Here is an 18142-nt window from a genome sequence, read left to right as displayed (position 1 = left end):
AAGCTTGGAATAAAAAATTTGCTTATCTTTAGTCTCAAGCTCAGTCTTTTGGTTGCTAATGAAAAATCAATGGAACTATTAAAATAGCCATTCAATATTTAATTTTCACTGGTTTAAGAGTTGAATTGCCAGCTCTCCGGACCCTGCTGAGATGCATGTATGGCAGCAAGGATGGACATAAAGAAATGGGATGGATAGCAATGTTTTATGAGCTTGTGGGCGTGATGTATGGGCATGGGAAGCAAATCTCGAAAGGGAATCAAGGCAGAAAATTGGCCTCTCTTTGCCCACAGACCACACCATTCTCCCTCTGCTCAAGATATGGTAAGAGCCACATGATTTCACATTGGGGAGAAAAAGGCACCTCTGCTGACATCACCTGAATCTCTCGGGGGATTTTGATGGGTCCCACTGCCACCCCTCTATTCATTTTCTCTCTCCATGTATTTTGCTTTCCTCCAAAACTTCCTCCCTATTCTCCCCTTCCCCTCCATCGTTCTTATTTATATGGTCCTCTCTACTCGCACCTTGTGTGGTCTGTGTAGTGGTCTGGGTCATATAGGTAAAACCCGCCTCCCCCATCTCCTCCTCCGCTTTAACCTTTCCCATGAAGATTTTATTCTTTTATTTTATCAGGTCTTTGTGTTTTTCTTTTATGCATTGCTTGCCCTATAATTCAATCCTGAAATCAACTTGGAAAATTTGCCAGATTTGAAAAGATATCTGGTCGGATTTTGCTTTGTGGGGTGCGTGGAATTTGTTGTCAAGGTCTCATTTTTTTACTACAAAATACGCCTCTCCTCTTCTACTCTCCTCCTTCCATTATAGAGACAACACCACAAAAGCCAACCCAACCCAACAAAAACAAAACAATACATAGCATAACCAAAACCAAAAACAAGAATCTTCTTCTGTATTATTGCGCTCTATATTGAGGTGATATTGGATCTGGAGGTTGATGCAATGGCAATAACAGGGGATTCACTCTCCCAGTTTCATGTTTTAGCTGTTGATGACAGCTTAATAGATAGAAAGCTGATTGAGAGGCTTCTCAAGACATCATCCTATCAAGGTACTGACTTTACTTTCTCTGGTTAAAAAAGGAATGGTTTTTATGACATGAGATATGGTTTTTCTTGTTGGGTTCTGATTCTTTTGTCATGACAGTTACTACAGTTGATTCTGGTAGCAAAGCCTTGAAGTTTCTGGGATTACAAGAAGATGAACAAAGCAACCCAGACACACCATTTGTTTCTCCTAACAATCACCAGGTAAAGTTTCTTTCCCTGCCTTTTCGCCCCCCCCCTCCCTCCCCAACGTAAGAGATTCCTCTTCTTTCTTGATAATTTTTCATCTTTTCTGATTTTATTCTTTGTTTTTTGGTGCTTTTGCAGGAAGTGGAAGTGAATCTTATTATTACAGATTACTGTATGCCTGGCATGACAGGCTATGATTTGCTCAAGAAAGTAAAGGTATAAGCTTTTTTCATTTCCATTCTCATGTCTTCATTTTGAGTAATCATATATTCCCTTCCTTTTCCTCAATCCCATTAAGATCCATTTCTATTACTGGCAAAATGGGTTCCTTGAAAATTCTTTCCCAGGTTGAGAAATCTTCAGGGTCTAAATGATGTTTGTTGATTGGTTGTCAACATGTGTTTTATTATTGCCACTTGCTTGAGAATTTCAAAGAAAATCTAATAGGAATATTTTGCCACCTATTTTGTATCCAAACAAATCTAGGTCAAGATATTCAAAGATTTCCTTTGTTTCTGTGTGCTACCTTCTCGTGTCATGTCACCCATCAAAGATTTTAATGCACATTTATTTACCATGAAATCAAACAGTGGTTGTTAAATAGACTTGTATATTTTTTTTATTCCTTTTCCTCTGATCTTGCAGGAATCATCATCTCTCAGAAACATACCTGTAGTGATCATGTCATCTGAAAATGTTCCTTCAAGGATCACCAGGTGAAAGACCACACCAAGCTAGAATTGGTTTTTTTTTTTTTGGCCTTTTGTGGAAAAAAATACAAGGAAACTATAATTTGATTTTTTGATGTCATAAAACTGAGTAGTTGGCATATTTTCATCCATTACACAGATGTTTGGAGGAGGGAGCCGAGGAATTTTTCTTGAAGCCAGTAAGACTATCAGATTTGAATAGGCTTAAACCTCACATGATGAAAACTAAAATCAAGAACCAAAAACAAGAAGAGCAAGAAGAGCTTGAAATGCCAACTATTCAGTCAGAAGAGCAGAAACAACCAGTGCAGCAGCCATCATCACAGCCACAGCCTGAGTCACAACCACAACCGTCAGCACTACTACTACAGCCCAACAATAACAAGAGGAAGGCTATGGAAGAAGGGCTTTCACCAGATAGAACCAGACCTAGATACAATGGCATCCCTACTATGGTCTGATAAATCATGGGGACTTTTCTTTTACAATGTAATTCAGATAATATTCTCTCCCCTTTCTAGATGTTAATGCTGGTTAATACAGGCTCAACAGAAGTGTAGAATAGAGTTGCTTCATCTATACAGTTTTTACATGAAAATATTTCATTTCAATTTTGTCTTTGCTAATTAAGCTATAAGAAAAAAAAAATTGTAACTTAAATTTGGAGTTGATCCGATGAATATTATAAATGTTACAGGCTCTTATAATTTTTAAATCCTAATCATCCTTACTTTGAATACTGGTAGTACACAGACTAATTAAGATTATAGAGTTTAAAATTTATAAATAAAATGAAAAAATTACAGTTTATAAAGTGAAATCAATTTGATTGCGGTAAGAATCAACCATTTGTATGGACCATGTAGTTAGATTGTTTCTCAACTTTAAAGAAAAGGGTCATTGTATATGTTGGCAGAATCCGTATAATGTCATTTTCTGTCATCAATGCATCTTCATGTGACTTGACTCTGAAATCCATGGTGGAACTGATTCTGATTGGCAGTTTAGGTCCATTTTAGTAGCTGAGCCTGAAACATGTGTCTTCCCTTTCTATCTATTCGTCTGTTTCTGTATCCCTCGCTCAAACCATGTTCACATTCAAATATCATCCGAAGAGGATGCATCTGCGATGGGAGAAGGAAGGGTTCTGGTATCCCATTTTCGTGTATTTTAACTTTTAAAAATGTGATTTGTGCTTTTAAAAAATTATATTTTAAAAAAAAGACCACACAGACCTAGTCAAGATGCTTCAAGAGAAATTACTGTCACGATGAACTACGGGGCTAAGTTATAATTATCTTTAATTCTGATTTAAAAAAAACATTTTTTGAACTTTAAAATATTTTTTAAATTATTTTAATGTGCTAATATCAAAAATAAATTTTAAAAAATAATAATAAAATATTATTTTTATATATTTCAAAAAAAAAAAACTTTTAAAAACATCAACCGCAATTGTCAAGGAGTGCATTTTAAAAATATATTTCACATGAAAAAAAGCTTCAATATATATTGATATAAAAAAATTAATATTTTCCAACAAAAATATATTTTTTAAAAATATCTCCAATACAATACCAAACACACAACACACAAAAGACACAAGGAGAGGACAGTCCAATCTGCACTGTTGTCTTACATTTCAAAAAATTATCTGATGCCAAGACAGAGAGAGAAGAATGATATCAAATTTAGAATCTCATTCAAAAATGAAATCCCAATATTACATAATGCAAAGGACCAATCAATAAGAACAACCTTATCATCACACCAAACTGCAAATATATGTTTCTGCAAACACCTAGATTTAGTATAACTTATTACCATGCATTCTCATGGTACTAGAAAACGTACTGTTGCATTATTTTGAACTTTTTTTTTTCACCCTAAACAATCCTACTGTCAACAGTCATCACTACATACAGAAGTCAGCGAAATTTTACACGCCAATCAATATCTCCAGTGGTTTCTACATCTGAAGCTTCTCCCAAAGCTAAATTGCTATTTACAAAACCTGTACTAGGGATGCAGTTGGACCTGCAATAACAAAACTGTGAAAGAAAGAAATGAAAATATAAAGAAAATAAATGCTTTAACAAATTAAATAGGAAAGGCAAAGATGAGACTCTAAGCATGAAGTATCTCCACATTTCCATCTTTGTGAAAAAGTAAAATTATGTAAACCAAAATTAGAAGTATACATATATATATCATACCAAAAAAATATGACATGAAGAATGTGCCAACACAAACCATTTCTAGCAATCTTAGATATATAGAAATATCACCATGAAAGAACTTAATTCCGACGCAGCAGAGGTGAATCGCAGCATAAGCTTTGCTGATAGAAAATTGTACTGATAAACATCTAGTAAACACTAGCAGCACGAGCAACTCAACAAAAAAATAAAAAAATAAATAAAAATAAAAATAAAAATCACCACGAAGAACTCACCATAGAAATTCCAAGGCTACTATTCACTTCCAAAATCATCATAACTCATGCCTTCTGATATGGAGTCCAACCTTCTATTATCTCCTGTAAAATCAGGGCAACCAATTAGCTTGCTCCTTTGTGATGTAATAAATATTATGAATACCAGGGGGAAAAAAACCTGGATGTTCTCTTTCACGAGAATCTGGGAAGTTATCATTGTCTGCTGCTAGAAAAGGTGATCTTGAATAGTTCTCCAATATTTCTGAACATAGAATGCAAACAATTGTAACACTTGTAAATTGGCCAGTCAATGTTCCACACAGAAGTACTTGCAACAGAGGACCCAAGTTAAGAGCTGACTCCAATTTAATCAATGACCAACCCGAGTGCTCATAATCGAGTCCTCTAAGAGGTTTGTTGCCTAACTTTTCAGTTGGCCAACAAACAGCTAAAATAGCAATCTTGTGCAAAAGTGCGCCAAAGGGCGAGTTGGGGATTGGAAAATAAAGAGATGAGAGAAGAGGTAAATATAAGGTGGGGCAACAAACCTGAACTCTGGGTAAAATCAGCTGTCAGATCCGAGAGACTGAAAACTTGAGGAATCTGACTTAAAAATCCAAATGAAGAAGTGTCTGCATCCAGAATAGACTCATTCAAGGCTTGCGAACTGGAGTCTACGCTGCTGAAAGATGCAACAGATGCATCCGCAATAGATGGGCGTGCTTCTAGGACATTGCCATCAGCACCAAACATGTAAGGGGAAGTACCCGAATAACCAGCTTCTGATTTGATCATTCCCCCATTCATTCCTTGCAGCAGACCAATGTTTGAGCTCTGCATTGAAAGCATGTTTGGAGGTGCATCAATTCTATTGGCACGAGCAGATATTTCAACAGCAGCATGCATACGTGAGTGCAATGATGATCCACCATTAGTGTATGCATTTGTCAAACTGGAGCCAATGGGGTGATGCATGCTCTCTGGCTTCATGGTCGGTCCTGTATGATCTGGACCATAGCATGCTGTATTCTGGTGCACTGACAAAGAAACCAAAACCAGTTGCCATAAAAAGCAGGAATCATACAAGGGATAACAGGTTTGGAGAAAGCATGCTCTACCAAGAAACTACACAAAAGATTCAAAATCAAATTATCCTTGTAAATGCACAATGATATCATTATGATCAGGACATTCAGATAACATAGTTCAGCAATCAAAACACATGTCAAGAAACCATCTAAACAAAAAGCATACTTAGAGCAAATATCCAAAAATGACTTCCAAAAAATTGAAATTGAAATTCAAAAAAGGAAGGAAACTGTGTTATCTACCACACTATTAAGCAAAACTTTACAAAATAGCACATTCCACAAATACAGATTGACAGAGAAGGAGATTTTTTAAATCTATTTTTAAGGAAGAAAACAAGGAAACCATCTTTAACATCTTTCCACTATGAAAAAAACTGATACCTCCACAACGTTTCCAACAAGTCGCCTCCCATGCCCTACAAATTCATTTGATAGTGGGGCAAATGGCCAGTAGCAAGTCTGATAAAGAGATTTAAATTGCTGGCTACTAGTTATTAATATACAGTAATTACTATCACTTGGGAAATTTCGAAATAGGCATCATGAACTTGTATATTAATACAAAACACGACAGAAGGCCACCATTTCTCCTCTCCTTTAATCTCTCACTTACAGAACTTTGCTTTCTTTCCAACCAAACAGTTTTTCTGGAAGTCATATAATGATTCTGAAATCAAATCATAACAATTACAAAGCGCAACTGCAAAGCTGAGCCCAATTATAAGAAGACTTACTTATGTATCACAATGTTCTTGATGAGTCGATGCCTACAGATCAGACAGTAAAATGCTCATGGGGAAGAAAAGCAGTCTTACATGGTGAGATATGAAATCCATTAGAAGGAGGCATTGGGGCAACTCCAGTTGAATTTAGGTCATGCATCAAGTGAGCCTGCTGCACAAGCAGCTTGTTGAATTCCTCTATTTGTTGCTTTACCTTCAACCTCAAATAATAAGCCCTGAAGAATTCACCATTCTCTTCTTCAAGCTTTTGCCAAACTGGAAAATAAATTTACAAGTTTGAGAATGAAACAAGATCACCTAACTTGAAGTTTTTCCTGAGCTAAACAATATTAGTTTAGAAGTATGTAACAATGGAAACAAGGGGAAAAGAAAAGGAACCATAATCAACAGGCCTTGCCAGTTCAACTTTTTCAGAAAGAACACTTTCAACCTACTATTTACAAAAAAAAGTTGGAGTTAACTCTATTTAAGTAAGTTTAAGTGAATGCTCCCAAAATATCAATCAATATCGCTAAACTAATATCCGGTCCCAAACTTTTCAATTTATTTATTTTCCAGTCCTTGTGCATTTATTCCATGTGATTGAATACTTAAAAGAATTTTAAATTCCATTCAGTAGCTAAAGTTTGAACAACTGAGGAATTCACCGATGCATGTGACACTTCCCATCCATCCAGACAGGCAGACTGATGATGCCTAGTGGTTCCATTCATGAACTGATAGTCGCTTGAAAAATTGCTCCCATAGCATTGTGCTACATACTGTTTTGTCAAATGATCACATAAAGAACAAATAATCTAATGATGCTTAAAAATGGTGGGAAAACTCATAACCAGTTATCCTAACACTACATTAAGCAGCACTTTCAAGGGGTCAAGAAGACAATAAGCAACCCTCAAAAGTGCCACTGTAGGAAATAGTATGCATAGAATCTACTCATTATTAAACTTTCTGTAACACATAAACAAGGAGTTCCAGTATTAATTGTTACCAAGTTCAGTGAAACCAGGCTCAATCTTTGCTTGAGCCAACAATGTTTCCACAACTTCAGTCTGGTTCATGTACAGTTGAAGACACCGCTCTATGAGATTTTGCACCTGGAAAAAAACATCAATAATCCATAGGAGATTTTTTATGACTGCATTGTTATGTCAAGGTCTAAAAGATTATTTAATGATCCCTCAACCCCATGAAAAGAGTTTTGATGCAGAAACCCATTTTTCCCAAAGAAAGATATAGATGAGAGACAATCTCTAATTAACAGCTGTTCATAAAAATATTTTATGGACACACTGGGTATTGTGTGCATAGCAGATATCCAGACTGTCCTATTCTCCGTGGTTATTTACAACTATTTTTTTTTCTAAATTAGTTAATGTTGAATGGCTAGCACAGAAAAAGTACTACTGAGTCACCAACATAAAAATAAAGCGAAGCTATCACATGCATGGCTAGAGGAGTGTTAAAAAAAGGCCAAAGGACCTGCACAGATTTAGCTCAAGATAATGATTTGAACTCCCAAAATCCTATAGACAAGATGCATTCCCTCTGGTATCATTAACCCTTGCATGGAAAGACAACATAAATGTTGTCTGTTATTTGACCTTTAACTTAAGAACCTGAGATTTAAGCTCATACACAGGTGACTAATGTCAGCTAATACTTCCAAATTTACAGTACATGAAGAAGAATTTCCAATTAGGACCTGGATTTCTATATTAAAATCAAGTTTCCAATTCAGTATTTATCAGGGAAAGGCCTTAGGAAAGAATCAAAATGTGCTAATGGTTATATATAAGGCACTGCTATCTAGCAACGAAGACATGTAATCAGTTCAAAAATTCCTGCATCTATCTCCGCGAAAATCAACTAGAACAATTCCAACACAGGGTCAAGTAGCCTATCAAGAGAAAACATTTCGGAACTACATTTGTTATACAAGGTGCTTGAGGAAGCCAAAGGTCAAAACTAATTTTGTCAACAAAAAATAGCATTTTTCAACTATCCTCATTGGCTGCTTACTTGATACAAAATAACTCTACTGCTAAAATTAGTAGAACAAGATAGCACATATCAAAAGTTCATCAACTCTAAAATTCAAAGATCTACAACTTACAACTTGTATGTCTTTTGGTAAGACCCTTCTCACTGGTCCGCTCGACATCTCTTGATATTGGAAATGAAAAGGAGAACAAGCTGAATAACCTTCTATGTGACAATATCCTTCATTAGTCTATTTTATTTTACATGCTATTTCCTTGAGGCTTCAAGAAATATTAGATTTGATGAAAAAGGGTCTAAACTGAAACAAGCATACACAAGAATCAATATTCACGAATTAGTCCTCCAATGTTATCAGATGTTAAACAAAAAACCAAAGATAATTTCCATCAAAATCAGCTATGCCAATAAAGCGAAAAGAAAAGTCAATTAACCATGTTATTTAACATCAGATTGTCCAGGTGCTCACACCTAAGCAAAGGATTAAGTAGTGGGGATTCGAAAAAATACCAGAACTTAGTAAATTCTGCAGGCAGGAGCACCCAAAAGCAAAAGGAAAAAGGTATAAAAAGGTGTTAGCGTGTCAGAAAAATTTTCCATCGCAGAGCATCCAATTACTTAAATAACCAATAACAATTAGAACACGGAGAATTAACCTTAGCAAAATCAAATTACAACTTAGCATTTAAGAAATAGTTGACGATTGAGTTTGAATTCCATTGAATCTAGCACTAATTTTCGTTAATAATATATTAATCCTAAACCACTAAACCCCTAATTACAACACAACGAAGAAAAAAAATAATCTCCAATCCTTCTCTCACCCAAGTTCATTCCTTTTCAAGCTTAAAAACACCCTTTAACACACAACTTGTCTTTTATCTCACAATTTTGAAACAACCATTAACAATGGAAAAACAGTTCAAACACAGGATTTGTATTCCAATCCATCCAGCTCTAACTCTAATTCTCCTTAATAATTCAGGTTCATACATAACCTCCCAAGTCCCTAATTACAAAACTAATAATAAAAAAAAACGTTATAAAGCTTAATCCTTTCGCATCAAGTTCAAAGCTTTTCCAAGCCCAAACACCATTCCCCCTCAATTTTCTCGGGAACCAAACACCTCCCCTCCCTTATCTATCAGTTTTCTCATAAACCAAACAGACCCTGTCACAATTCAACAAAATAACAAAAAGAAAAATTTGATCACCATAATTCACCAAAAATAAAAACCAAAACCCTAGAATCACAATAACAACAAAAATATCAAAACAAAAAAACAATTAAAGAAAAGAAAAAAACATTAATTTCGACAAAAAGTAAAAAATAAATGCAGACAGCTAAATAAATATAAGAAAAAATGATAATAATAAACGGATAAAATACAACGTTCGATAATTATTATTATTATTATTATTATTATTATTATTAATCTACCTTAAAAATTGGAAATTTTGTAAGAGAGAAAGAGATAACAAAGAGAGAGGGAGAGGTTTTTTATGGATCGATAATGGTGTCTGCTTTTTTTTTTAATCTGGTAATGAAGAGGAATATTTTTATTTTTATGGGTGGGAAGAAGCATGGAATCATGCCACGTGGATAATCGTGGGAGTTGTGGGGACAAGTGAAGAGATCAGGTGGTGGTGATTGATTGGGACTCTCTAGTCTTCGTTGGTGTACTGCATGGTCAAATGTTGGTCAACTTTTGGATTTTTCTTTTACCAAATTTGCTGTTCTTTCTTTTATAACGTGAATTTAAATTTGGAGGGAGAAAATAATTAATTAATAAATTGGTATTGATTACAGATAATTCAATTAGAGTTATCTAATTTATTAATTCCTTCAAAATTTAGTCTTCTTTTAAGAATTTATTTAAAAGTCCATGTTAATTATTATTATCATTATTTTTAATAATAAAGGGTCATTTTAATCTCCTTTTATGTTAATTTAAACTAAGTTAGTTCTTTTAATATATTAAAAAATATTAATAATTTTTTTTATGAATATCAATCTCTTACTTGAAAGTCATAAAGACAAAAGAAGTAAGCATGTCTCTTTAAATATAACATTGTAAATAATTTTTATTGAAATGATTATAAATATTATAAATATTTGAGTTCATTGAGAGTAAATAATATATATATATATAGGTGTAAAAGGAAGTCGTATATATATATAAATAGGTGTAAAAGGAAGTCGTTATATATGATGATTGGTTGAGTTTTGGTGAAGGACTGAAAGTATTGTACTTTATAAGTTGACCCTTTGGAATTTCTAAACCTGTTACTTAGGGTGATGATGAACATGAATGACAATGATAGATTGTCCACCTTAATTGAAAACAACTCAGCTAATGCATAAATGCAAAATAAAAAAGAAAATCCCCAAATTTTTTATTTTAAATTTATATTTAATGGAAATATGTTAATATATATATATATATATATATATACAGATTATATTATGATAATAACAACAAAGTTCTTAGTGTATAAAACTCTAATTCCCTTGGTAAACAGTAAAGAGTAAATAAAACATCTAAAAAATTTTTAGAAAATGATCCAGGCTTTCAAATGCTTTCTAAAAATATATTTTATTTGAAAAAAATATTAAATTGATATTTTTTAGTGTTTTCTATATTTTTTATGTCAATAAAATAAAATAAAATAAAAATATCATATTTTGTGACCATAAATAAAATATATCCATTGTGAATATAACCCTATGGTTGCAAAAATTACATACTATTTATTTGGGGGTGGCTCAATGATTGGACTACATAATTGGATAATGCCTCAAATCCCCTTGAATTCCAATCATACAAAAACTGGCTTTGCAAAGTGAGGGCTCTGTACAGCTAAGAAAACAACTAGGCAGTCCAATTGGAAAAGAAACAAAATCAATCAATGGTTGTGTGAAGGTGGAGTTTCCCCGAAGCACCTTCAGCAGGACAAAATGTTTGGCATTTTCCATTTTTGGGACAGATATCTGGCTGAAATCTTTGCTTGTCTCCTTCGTATTGCCTGTTAAGTCAAAATCATCAATGCTTGTTGGCCTCGCTCACCGATCATGCATCTTTAAACGTTTCACTCATTCAAGCCTCAAAATCTTTTACTGTTTGCCATAATGCATCCCTAAGAAAGGTGCATTTCAAAAAATGAACATGGTGGGGTTAATCTTCAAGGTCAGTCTTAGAGCAAGATGCTAATCGCCTCGCCCTTTGTTATTGAGCAAAACAAACACCATCTTGTAGTTTTGATCTGTTTCTATTTGAGTTAATTGCATATACCATGGATAGAATTGGATAGAACAAATCACACAAGCAGCAGCTGGAAAGCTGCTCTACCAACTTTTATTGTTTTGAATGCATACAGTGGAATTGTTAACACGAACAACACAACACCATCCAATATATCAACACCCCAGGTAACAAATACTTATGCTATAAAGTTTCAACATAATTCAAATAACTGTGCATTATTTGCCTGTTACAGGTAAAAAGGCAGGGGGAAGGCTGGCGTAAAATTTGGGTTTAAATTTGGAGACGCTCAAACATCTATAATGGTCCAGTTCTTAATGCATGGTCTAAATCAGCAATCAGATCATTGACATCCTCTATCCCCACTGAGATACGAATAAGATCTTCAGTGAGACCTCTGGCTTCTCGTACTGCAGCTGGTATACTTGCATGGGACATGAAGCAGGGCATGCTTATAAGGGATTTTACACTCCCTACAATAGACAATTACATAGTAAGGAGGCAGCTTGCAACCAAGTGTGCGCTAAAAAACATCGGTTCTCAAAACATTCACAATGATCACATTTCAATTTGATCAGACAGGATTTGCAACATGACAATCCACATCTATATACTGTTAACAGATTGGATTTTAAAATTGGAGGCTACGCAACACGAGGCAAACATTAAATCTGCAAGCCTCTTGCTGCAAGCATATATTAGAGCAAATGAATGCCCTCTCATGGAACTTTCAAGATTCACAACCTTAGCTTTTAAGAAATATGAGATGCATAGGTTATGGTGATATTGAATATCAACTGAATCTGTATTATGAGGTGTGGAAACCATAACATAAAACTAGTACTCCCATGACCTAAGATTTCAATACACATGAGGAATAATCTGTTGCCAAAATCCCTCTGGTGGTTTTTTTTTTTCGAGCTTCATTATCTCTGGTTGCATATTCATTGGACATGCATTCAAATTCTAACATGCAAAGACAATAGTGGTCTGTATCTCCAACATCATCTTTCACCATGCAGATATCTCAGGGGTTTTATTAATTGGATTTTAAATTACCCCCAAAAATATTTTCAAGTCATGAGAAGCTTTGAGTAGGAAGAATGATTACCAAAACTGACAGTTATGCTGAAATACTTGGTAGTCTCAACAACATGCTTCGAGAGAGCCAGTGATCCTGTGAGAAAGCTAAGCACTGATCCTGCACCCTTTGCCTGCAAGAGATTTTAATAAAAGGGCTTTCTTATATAAAAGGTTTCACACTGCAAGAACACAGTTAGTATCGAAGCTAAGCCTAACATCAGGCACACCTGAGAATAGTGCAAATCACGTCCAGGATGACCAGGAAGACCTGCATAATTTACTTTCTTCACCCGTGGATGTGCTGCAAGGAACTCAGCAATTTTCTGTGCATTCTCCTGCCAAAGGCAAAGATCCTACTAAGTGGGTTGTTACAGATAGGTCATCAGAATATTCACAAGAAACTATTTGGTCAAGTTTGACCTCAGCTTTTCCACCCATCGGATTGTACAATATACAATAAATATGAGTGAATTCAAATTAGCACCTGCTGTTTCTCAACTCGTAAGGCCATGGTTTTGATGCCTCGTAAGCAAATCCAACAGTCAAATGGTGCTAACCCAGAGCCTTCTGCATTTTGGAGGAAATACAGATCTCTTGCCAAGCTGGTAATGCAGGAAAGACTTCAGAAATAAATAAATTATAAATGTTTAAAAGAAATGAAGTCTACATAGGTAGTCACTGCAGATATTTATACTGGCTAGTCTACATAGGTAGTCACTGCAGATATTTATACTGGCTAAGGGAGAATAATGACCTCAAGTATTTATACTAAGTTTGCCAACTTAAAGCATGAGCATGTGTGTGTCATGCAGAACAGTTCCAATACAGAATTTAGAATACAGCAACTATATCCTCTCAAGGGAAAAAGAAAACAACAACTTCATCATATGGAACTCCATCAGCTTGACAGAAAAAACTGTTTGCAAACACAATAAATTGCTAGGCATTAAAAGTATGGTATGCAAACAGGTTTTCTCCAATCACAAGATCAATGTTAACAAAAAAGCACAAGACCACAAGTGATAGGGCACTTCAACTCTATATCACAAATGGCTATAAAAAGGCAAGTGAAATACACCAAACAATACACATAATGCGGTAGAATTGTATTTAGCCAATGGGTTTCTTTATACTCAAGCAGTTTGTAACCCTGATTGAAAAGACAGATAAGAGCTCTGAAGAGAGCAAACTTTCTAAACTTAAAGATAGCAAAGGAAACAAAAGACATCCCTTACAAATGCACTAAGAAATACATAAGTTAGAGCCATAACCTTTCCCCTTTTACCACAAGCACACCTGCCATGACATCACTATGTCCAGCTATAAATTTAGTCACTGAGTGCATCACAATGTCTGCAAGCAACATGAATAATTCAAAACTAAGCGCTAGGCAGAACTGCAGTTCCTAATTGTTACAACCACAATGCATTGGCCATACCTGCTCCAAGTTCCAGCGGTTGTGATAATACAGGAGACAAAATACTATTATCTACCAAGACAAGAGCACCATGTGCATGAGCCATCTCTGCAATTTTCTGAAACCTTGACAAGATCAGCAAACCATTGTAAATAAAAATAAACAATAAAAATACAAGAACAATTGAAGGCTATTCAGAACAGACAACCAAAAAGACAGGGAGAATAGTTATGAACAATATATCCCTGCATCGCGGGTTACTATTGGTCAGCCATTTTTATAAACCAACCATAACTTTTTTTTTTTGCACAGTATGAAGCAGGATAACCAGAATGCATTTATTCACTTATGCAAAATATAAATAATATAAAAAATCAATAGCAAACACTTCTGTATAGCCTAACTTCCAAACCGTCAAATTAGGATATTCTACCACAATAACAATAAACCTGAATGCTTATCAACAAACAAATTTCCTAACTTTGAAAAAGTGACTCTTACGCGAATATCAGAAATTTGTTGACGAGGGTTAGTTGGGCTCTCTAGCCACACGAGCTTTGTTTGGGGACCAATTGCAGATGCAACTTCTTGTAGATCACTTGTATTTACCCGTCTACGCATTGCTAAGCATAAGTATCTCATATTTTCAATTACAACAGGATCATGATATACAAAAAGAAAAAAGAAACCAGACTAACTTAACCACAATTCCGGCCTTCGGAGTTACTTGTGACAACAATCGGTCAGAACCACCATAAATGTCATCTCCAGCAACAATTTCCTGGCCTAAGATGGCATTGAACAAAGTTAACATGAAATATTCCACAAATTCAAGATTAACTATTTCTGGCCATATTATGAACAAAGTAGACATTCTACAAATACAAATTTGCACAAACATGTGCTGAGTATGGAACTCATAACCTCAAACCTATGTAATTACAGTTGCCAAATGTTTAGAGCCTATTACAATCTCCGGACCATAGTGGACTGAGGATATTTTGAGACATAGCTAATAATGCGGTATGGTAGATTAAAAAAACAGATTGTGGGTGCAAACAAGAGAAAAAAAAAAGAGTGAAAAGCACCTGTTCCAACAAGATGAGTGACAGCAGCCAAAGCAGCCATTCCACTTGTGAAGCATAATGCCCGATCTCCTTTATCTAGCTTCGCCAGGAGGCTAAAAAAAAAGAATAAAAACAGAAATAAGCTTAGAAGGAAGAAGATGCAAGGAGAAATGACCAAGGCTATCCTTCTAATACTTGTGAAAACTGCTTCATCAGCATTATACACACCAACAAACAAAAAATAAAAATACCTTTCTAAGGCATCCCTTGTAGGATTTCCACTTCTAGTATAATCATATTGACCATTCTCTGTCGCTGATGACTGCAATACAAGGCATAAAAAAAAAAAAAACTCATTAAAGCCCCCAAAATGAAATGATGCTAAGCAAGTGTTATGCCATACGAATAAGGAAATAGCACATTAAAAAAGGAACTAAGTCCATGTCAAAAGCATATCAACTTCCACAAGCTTCTTAGACTAATGTCTCTCTATTCCTATTCTCATCACATGCAATCCAAACTTGTTTCTTTCTTGCCCCAATTTCGTTATGAGCATGACATGAAAAATACATCAAAACTTCACCAACATTACACATACACTTTTCACCCCCCTCATCATCTGTAACACACAACAAATAAAGTTGCTTCCCTTTCAACAATACCTGCTTAAATGTAGCTGTTTGGTAAAGTGGTGTACTCATTGCACCATAAGGATCGAACTTGTTCTCAAAATTCATCAATATTGTCGAAACACTAGGTTCCTTAATCTCAATTTCTGTAAAAAGATGCAAACTTTACATTAAAAACTGCAACACAATAAGCTCATAAATTCAAATCACAACAAAAACAAAACAAACACATACCATTTAAACACTCTGCTACACCATCAACCAAAGCTGAAGTTCTCACATCCATATCTTTATCTTTCAAGCAATTCACTTCAAATTTCTTTACTATAGTCAAATTCTTCCCCCTTAAACTGCAGTCCTTTTTAACCCAAAAACTTGTAGGCAAAAACCCACTTCCAAAACCCTGCGAAATCATTACACCCAAAAAATAAGAATCACTAGCTCATTGAGTCCATAAACAAAACACCCACACGCACAAAAAAAGAAAAAAGAGATCTTTCTCACCCGGTTGTTGCTGACTTCAGTATAGAGAGAGCTGAAACAGGGTTTGAGAGAGAGCGAAGATGTCATTATAAGACTGAAATTTAGGGTTTTGGACTGGTTTTGGGAGGACAAACACTGGCGCCACTGCAAGGAGCTAAAATGGGAACATTTATATAGAGGAAAGAGGGGTCTCAAGAATAGTGCTGGACCCTGTTTGGCGGCTACGAGCAAAATAAAACAGCCGTCAGATCACAATAATAATAAATAAAAACAAACGTACAAGATATAATTTATAAGTTGGATTGCAATTATGGTTGCAATTAGTTCTGAACTTCATGTTTGTTTGTTCGTTAGGTTGTGGTTATTTTTTAAATATATTTTATTTAAAATTATATTAAAATAAAATATTTTTTTATATTAATATATTAAAATAATTTAAAAATACAAAAATATATTAATTTAAAGTAAAGAAAAAAATAAAAAATTTTATTTTTTTTAAAAAATATTTTTAAAATACAAAAATAAAAGGGACAACTCATATATCATGGCCGGGTTAAAATCTTTTTTAATAGAAAAGAAGAATGTTTAGGCCAATTAAGTGTTTTTAAAGAAAAGAAAAAATTTAAAACTGAGATCTACCTTGATTGCTGCCATGGTTGTTGTCTACTACTGGAGTGATTGCCGATTGCTGCCATGATTGTTGTCAGGGTGATTACTGCTGGAATCCTTAACACGCCCCTGCAAGATTGACTCACCATCATTGATGCCAATCTTGAATCTAAGTGCTTCAAAACGAGAGCGAGGGTGAGCTTTTGTCATTAAATCAGCCAATTGATGATGAACATTCAGTAGCCCTTTTGCAACATATTCACGAACAAGATATAAGTCGATGGTAACATGTTTCTTACGAGAATGATATGCTAGATTGAGACTCAACTGAGTTGCTCCAATGTTACCAAATAAAATGAGAGGTGATCGCTGAATGAGAATACAAAGTTCCCTAAAAAGAGAAGATAGCCGCCCAATTTCAAAAGTTGTGGCAACTAATGCAAGGGTACTCTGTTTCAGTTGAAGAACAAGCAACAGCACATTGCTTTCTTGTGCTCCAGGATATTGGGTTAGACCCTAAAAATACCATGTAAGCACCGGTGGTGGGGGTTCTGTCATCCATATTGCCAGCCCAATTAGTATCAAAATATGCAGTAACAACCATTGACGAAGCACGTCGAAGATGTAAGCCATAATAGAGAGTTCCTTTGAGATAGCGAAGTAGTCTCTTGACTGCAGACCAGCAAGTGTAAGAGGGCTTGTGTCTAGACTCTCTCGCTTAGATGCAAATCGTTCTCGCACAAGAGTAATGCAACTCAAGGAGTCTTTGACTCTTGTTCAACGAGGAGATCGATCAATCGCTGAATATCTCAAAGTTGTTCGATTGACATTTGATGAACTTACGATGATTGTTGTTCAGGTGATTACTGCTGGAATCCTTAACAATTTTCACCAAAGTTAGCAGTCTTCAATTTTGGTATCCTGGTTTATATTGTTGGTATTGTGCTATGCTTATAGGCCTTTAAGATTTATCTCAAAGATCATTCTGCTCCGCGTCCGATTATTTATTTCTTACTTGATCATTTTTTCATGGTGCTATGAATAGGCCAGACAAAGTGAAGGTTTGTACAGAACTATGCTCTGTACAAACCGCTCATTTTGTTCATGGATTTGAAGCCTTCCATATGATTTCAGGTCGGTGACTATCCCGAAAGAGATCCTTTCGAAGAGGAAGAAATATAACCCTTTGGAGATGCAAGAATTATCCCCTGACTTTCATATTCAACGAAGCTGTAACTTTTTTTGGAAAGGTAATAAGACTTTATACAAGTGAATATTACAAAATACTATTCTATAAATTTTGTTTTTAAAATGGTGTTATCCATCAAACTATTGCTTAATATTTTTCTTAAT

The 18142-nt window shown here is 34.9% G+C and overlaps 3 protein-coding genes across 5 annotated transcripts; 1 reads left to right on the top strand and 2 right to left on the bottom strand.

Moving 5' to 3' along the window:
* Positions 1-468: 468 nt before the first annotated feature.
* LOC133677590 (two-component response regulator ARR9) lies at positions 469-2577 on the top strand. The gene is made up of 5 exons (XM_062099672.1): positions 469-1072; positions 1168-1271; positions 1395-1472; positions 1902-1972; positions 2106-2577. The coding sequence occupies exons 1-5, from the start codon at positions 964-966 to the stop codon at positions 2425-2427; spliced, it is 684 nt and encodes a 227-aa protein (XP_061955656.1). The 5' UTR covers positions 469-963; the 3' UTR covers positions 2428-2577.
* Positions 2578-3646: 1069 nt separating this feature from the next.
* On the bottom strand, positions 3647-9774 carry LOC133677267 (uncharacterized). Of its 3 annotated transcripts, XM_062099192.1 has the most exons (8): positions 9680-9774; positions 8354-8539; positions 7229-7334; positions 6310-6492; positions 4952-5440; positions 4582-4665; positions 4422-4505; positions 3647-4003 (listed from the first exon to the last, which is right to left on the bottom strand). In XM_062099192.1, the coding sequence occupies exons 2-7, from the start codon at positions 8399-8401 to the stop codon at positions 4441-4443; spliced, it is 975 nt and encodes a 324-aa protein (XP_061955176.1). In that variant the 5' UTR covers positions 8402-8539; positions 9680-9774; the 3' UTR covers positions 3647-4003; positions 4422-4440. The 3 variants fall into 3 exon arrangements, with proteins under 3 accessions (XP_061955176.1, XP_061955175.1, XP_061955177.1); XM_062099191.1 differs by lacking the exon at positions 9680-9774 and having other exon boundaries at positions 3647-4017; positions 8354-9648; XM_062099193.1 differs by lacking the exons at positions 8354-8539; positions 9680-9774 and adding an exon at positions 6885-6998.
* Positions 9775-11547: 1773 nt separating this feature from the next.
* LOC133677454 (cystathionine beta-lyase, chloroplastic) lies at positions 11548-16435 on the bottom strand. Its single transcript, XM_062099535.1, has 13 exons — positions 16202-16435; positions 15932-16100; positions 15731-15843; positions 15320-15390; positions 15090-15181; positions 14700-14787; positions 14503-14614; positions 14023-14119; positions 13856-13937; positions 13069-13186; positions 12812-12919; positions 12613-12715; positions 11548-11974 (listed from the first exon to the last, which is right to left on the bottom strand). Exons 1-13 carry the CDS (start codon positions 16265-16267, stop codon positions 11799-11801), a joined length of 1395 nt encoding a protein of 464 aa, XP_061955519.1. The 5' UTR covers positions 16268-16435; the 3' UTR covers positions 11548-11798.
* Positions 16436-18142: the final 1707 nt, after the last annotated feature.

Source organism: Populus nigra, chromosome 17 (assembly GCF_951802175.1).
Source record: "Populus nigra chromosome 17, ddPopNigr1.1, whole genome shotgun sequence".
Lineage (NCBI taxonomy): Eukaryota > Viridiplantae > Streptophyta > Magnoliopsida > Malpighiales > Salicaceae > Populus > Populus nigra.
The sequence above is the reverse complement of the archived record's forward strand: the minus strand, read 5'-3'. Positions and strand labels throughout refer to the sequence as shown.

Excerpts from the sequence above, each read along its gene's own strand:
- LOC133677590 (XM_062099672.1), top strand. The coding sequence starts at position 964 with ATGGCAATAACAGGGGATTCACTCTCCCAGTTTCATGTTTTAGCTGTT. Across the intron at positions 1,073-1,167 it reads CAAGACATCATCCTATCAAG|TTACTACAGTTGATTCTGGT; the intron begins GTACTGACTTTA and ends TTGTCATGACAG. Across the intron at positions 1,973-2,105 it reads GTTCCTTCAAGGATCACCAG|ATGTTTGGAGGAGGGAGCCG; the intron begins GTGAAAGACCAC and ends TCCATTACACAG.
- LOC133677267 (XM_062099192.1), bottom strand. The coding sequence starts at position 8,401 with ATGTCGAGCGGACCAGTGAGAAGGGTCTTACCAAAAGACATACAAGTT. Across the intron at positions 6,493-7,228 it reads GCCTGGTTTCACTGAACTTG|TTTGGCAAAAGCTTGAAGAA; the intron begins GTAACAATTAAT and ends TTTATTTTCCAG. Across the intron at positions 5,441-6,309 it reads TGGATTTCATATCTCACCAT|TGCACCAGAATACAGCATGC; the intron begins GTAAGACTGCTT and ends TTTCTTTGTCAG.
- LOC133677454 (XM_062099535.1), bottom strand. The coding sequence starts at position 16,267 with ATGACATCTTCGCTCTCTCTCAAACCCTGTTTCAGCTCTCTCTATACT. Across the intron at positions 15,391-15,730 it reads AAACAGCTACATTTAAGCAG|TCATCAGCGACAGAGAATGG; the intron begins GTATTGTTGAAA and ends CTTGTATTGCAG. Across the intron at positions 11,975-12,612 it reads CAGCATAACTGTCAGTTTTG|GGAGTGTAAAATCCCTTATA; the intron begins GTAATCATTCTT and ends TGTCTATTGTAG.